The 3349-nt window shown below is 36.8% G+C and overlaps 1 protein-coding gene across 1 annotated transcript; it reads left to right on the top strand.

Moving 5' to 3' along the window:
• Window positions 1-480: 480 nt before the first annotated feature.
• Window positions 481-2060, top strand: LOC127132406 (uncharacterized). Its single transcript, XM_051061356.1, has 3 exons — window positions 481-1077; window positions 1242-1492; window positions 1613-2060. Exons 1-3 carry the CDS (start codon window positions 610-612, stop codon window positions 1857-1859), a joined length of 966 nt encoding a protein of 321 aa, XP_050917313.1. The 5' UTR covers window positions 481-609; the 3' UTR covers window positions 1860-2060.
• The last annotated feature ends 1289 nt before the right edge of the window (window positions 2061-3349 follow it).

The following is a 3349-nucleotide window of genomic DNA, read 5'->3' as shown; positions in this document are numbered from 1 at the left end:
CAATTTAAGATCTGTAATCTCATGAAATATATTTATTATTATCTCCATTGTTTATTATTATAGATCATTTTGTTTTTTAAATTTATTAAATAATCAATATGTTTAGTATATAGATTGACCAAATATATTATTTATTTATTGAATTAAAAATGAGTTGTCATCAAATATAGTACTATTTATAAAAAGACAATATTTTTTATAATATTTGAATTACCTAATATATTTGATCTATTAAATAAAAAATTTATAGTATTCTTTAAACAGTATTTGGTCAATTTGTGATCCCTAATTTCATGAAATATATTTATTTACTATCTCTTTATTTGTGTATATTACAGTTGTCAATGTTTTAAATAAGAAATACAACAAAAATTAAGGTATGTATTCAATATAAAGATTAAATACTTTAAATTTTTATTGAATAAGGAATGTATCACCTTTGTTCATTGTATGGACAGTATTTATGGTTAGTGAATTGAATAATGAATTAATTAAGTCTCCTTTGTAAAAGTCGCCCAATTCAATGAACTATTTCATCTCTCCGCTTATATTTAAATACCAACGCTTAACAACAAACATTCATAACAGTTCACACCGACTAGAACGATAATGGAAGGAATAGAACACAGAATAGTTGAAGTAAATGGCATCAAAATGCATGTCGCCGAGAAAGGCAAAGAAGGACCGGTTGTCTTGTTCCTTCACGGCTTCCCTGAACTCTGGTACTCATGGCGCCACCAGATTGCGGCTCTCGGCTCACTCGGTTACCGCGCTGTGGCTCCCGATCTCCGCGGCTACGGAGACACCGAAGCTCCCTCTTCGATTAGCAGCTACACTATTTTCCATTTGGTTGGTGATATTGTTGCTCTGATCGACGCACTCGGGGTTGAACAAGTGTTTCTGGTGGCCCATGATTGGGGTGCTATCATTGGTTGGAATCTCTGTTTGTTTCGACCTGAGAAAGTGAAAGCTTATGTGTGTCTCAGTGTTCCTTATTTACCAAGAAATCCCAAAATCAAACCTGTTGATGGCATGCGAGCTTTGTTTGGAGATGATTATTATGTCTGCAGATTCCAGGTTCGTATGTCGATGATAGTTTAATCCTAATTCTTTTTTTTTCACCACTAGTATCCGGTCCATTTGATCGATTGATGTCCATTTGATCGATTGATCTGGTCTGAGAATCAGTTCTAGCATCAAATGGTTACAGTATAATGATCCAATTTAAATCCATGTGATAGGAACCAGGGAAAATAGAAGCTGAATTTGCAAAAGGTACCCCAGAACTGGTGCTCAAGAACATGCTTACAACAAGGGATCCTGGGCCACCAATCATACCCAAAGAGGGAACGGTTCCTAACCCTCAGAGTCAGGATTTAATTTCAAAGCCTCTCCCTTCTTGGCTCTCTCAAGAAGATCTCAATTACTATGCTTCTAATTTTGAAAACACAGGATTCACAGGTGGCCTTAACTACTATAGAAATCTCAACTTGTAAGTCTTTTTATCCACCGTTCACTAGCAATGGTCCATTTAACGAAATTCGAACCTGAAATTTTGAGAGTAGAACACTCTCAGATCCCAAGCTCATGTGTATATATATTATGTTTACAGAAACTGGGAACTGACAGCAGCATGGACTGGAGCACAAATTAAGGTACCGGTGAAGTTCATCACAGGTGATTTGGATTTAGTTTATGTTTCAATGGGTACAAAGCAATACATTGAGAGTGGTGGTTTCAAGAAAGATGTACCAAATTTGGAGGAAGTGGTTATACAAGAAGGTGTGGCTCATTTCAACAACCAAGAAGCTGCTGAGGATGTCAGCAATCACATTTATGAATTTATCAAGAAGTTCTGATCTTATCGACTCGATTTGCTGGAAATTCTTCTCTAGAAGCTAAATTAAATCTTCTTTTAATAAATAATGTAGTCACAGTGTATGCTAAACGCGCCAATTTGAAGTTACTTGTAATTGTGGAAGTTTTTTATCGTTTGGATGTTATCATTTGGCATCATAGAATGTAGTTCTTGTTTTAATGAATTTGAAATTCTCTTGTTATGTTTTTCTTGCTTGACCAATATCTCTTTCAAAGGGAGAAGCTATCGTATGCAAAAAGATACGCGGGTAATTTGATTTTTACCGGTCCGAAATAGTTGAATAAAGATTAGACGACTGATATTTTGAATAGTATTTTTAAATAGATTCCGGTCATTTGGCTATGTTCTAGTGCCAATTGTGTGATCAATGATCATCATATTTTGAATAGTATTTTAAATAGTAACAATTAAGAATTTTTTACTTATGTTGTGAATTTATATATAATTATATATATATATATATATATATAATATATATATATAATATATATATATATATATATTATCTATATATATATATTATATAGATAGAGAGAGAGAGAGAGAGGAGCGAGAGAGAGAGAGAGAGAGAGAGAGAGAGAGGAGAAGAGAGAGAGAGAGAGAAGAGAGAGAGAGAGAGAGAGAGAGAGAGAGAGAGAGAGAGATAGAGAGAGAGAAGAGAGAGGAAGAGAGAGAGAGAGAGAGAGAGAGAGAGAGCAGAGAGAGAGAGAGAGAGAGAGGAGAAGAGAGAGAGAGAGAGAGAGAGAGAGAGGGAGGGAGGGAGGGAGGGAGGGAGGGAGGGAGGGAGGGAGGAGGGAGGGAGGAGGGAGGGAGGGAGGGAGGGAGGGAGAGAGAGAGAGAGAGGGAGGGAGGGAGGGAGGGAGGGAGGGAGGCGGGAGGGAGGGAGGGAGGGAGGGAGAGAGAGAGAGAGAGAGAGAGAGAGAGTTTTCATTATTTTGGATGAGAATGCATAAAAGACATTTATACAAGTGTTACAAACTGATTGGGATCCAAAACAAATAACTACATAATAGAAAAATTAAAAAACTCGGACCTGTAACCGGTTACTCCATTTGGTTAACCGGATACAACTGACACTACAAAAATGAAACCTTTAGTGGGAACCGGTTAACGCATGGGGTTAACAAGTTACAACTTCGAATATTTCCCTTTTTTCTGCTACTCAGAAGTGCTTATGACTTTGTTGTAACTGGTTACACCCCCGTGATAATCGGTTATAACACTTGAATTACTATATACACTTTTAAGACACCACCTTAATTCAAGTGCTCCGAGTCTTCCATGCTCATGTTCATCTTCAACCTCTTGAACACATCATTTGTGACTCTCTTAGTCAACAAATCAGCCACTTGGTCTTCACTTCTGCAATATATCGCAATTGTAACCTTCCTTCACTAACAAGTTCCCTCAAGTAGTGAAACCTCATCTCAATATGCTTGCTCCTCCCATGTGCAATTGGGTTCTTAGCAA

The sequence above is a fragment of the Lathyrus oleraceus genome, chromosome 3, assembly GCF_024323335.1.
Source record: "Lathyrus oleraceus cultivar Zhongwan6 chromosome 3, CAAS_Psat_ZW6_1.0, whole genome shotgun sequence".
Classification (NCBI taxonomy): Eukaryota; Viridiplantae; Streptophyta; class Magnoliopsida; order Fabales; family Fabaceae; genus Lathyrus; species Lathyrus oleraceus.
Note: the sequence above shows the minus strand (reverse complement) of the source record. Positions and strands in the feature narration are given on the sequence as shown.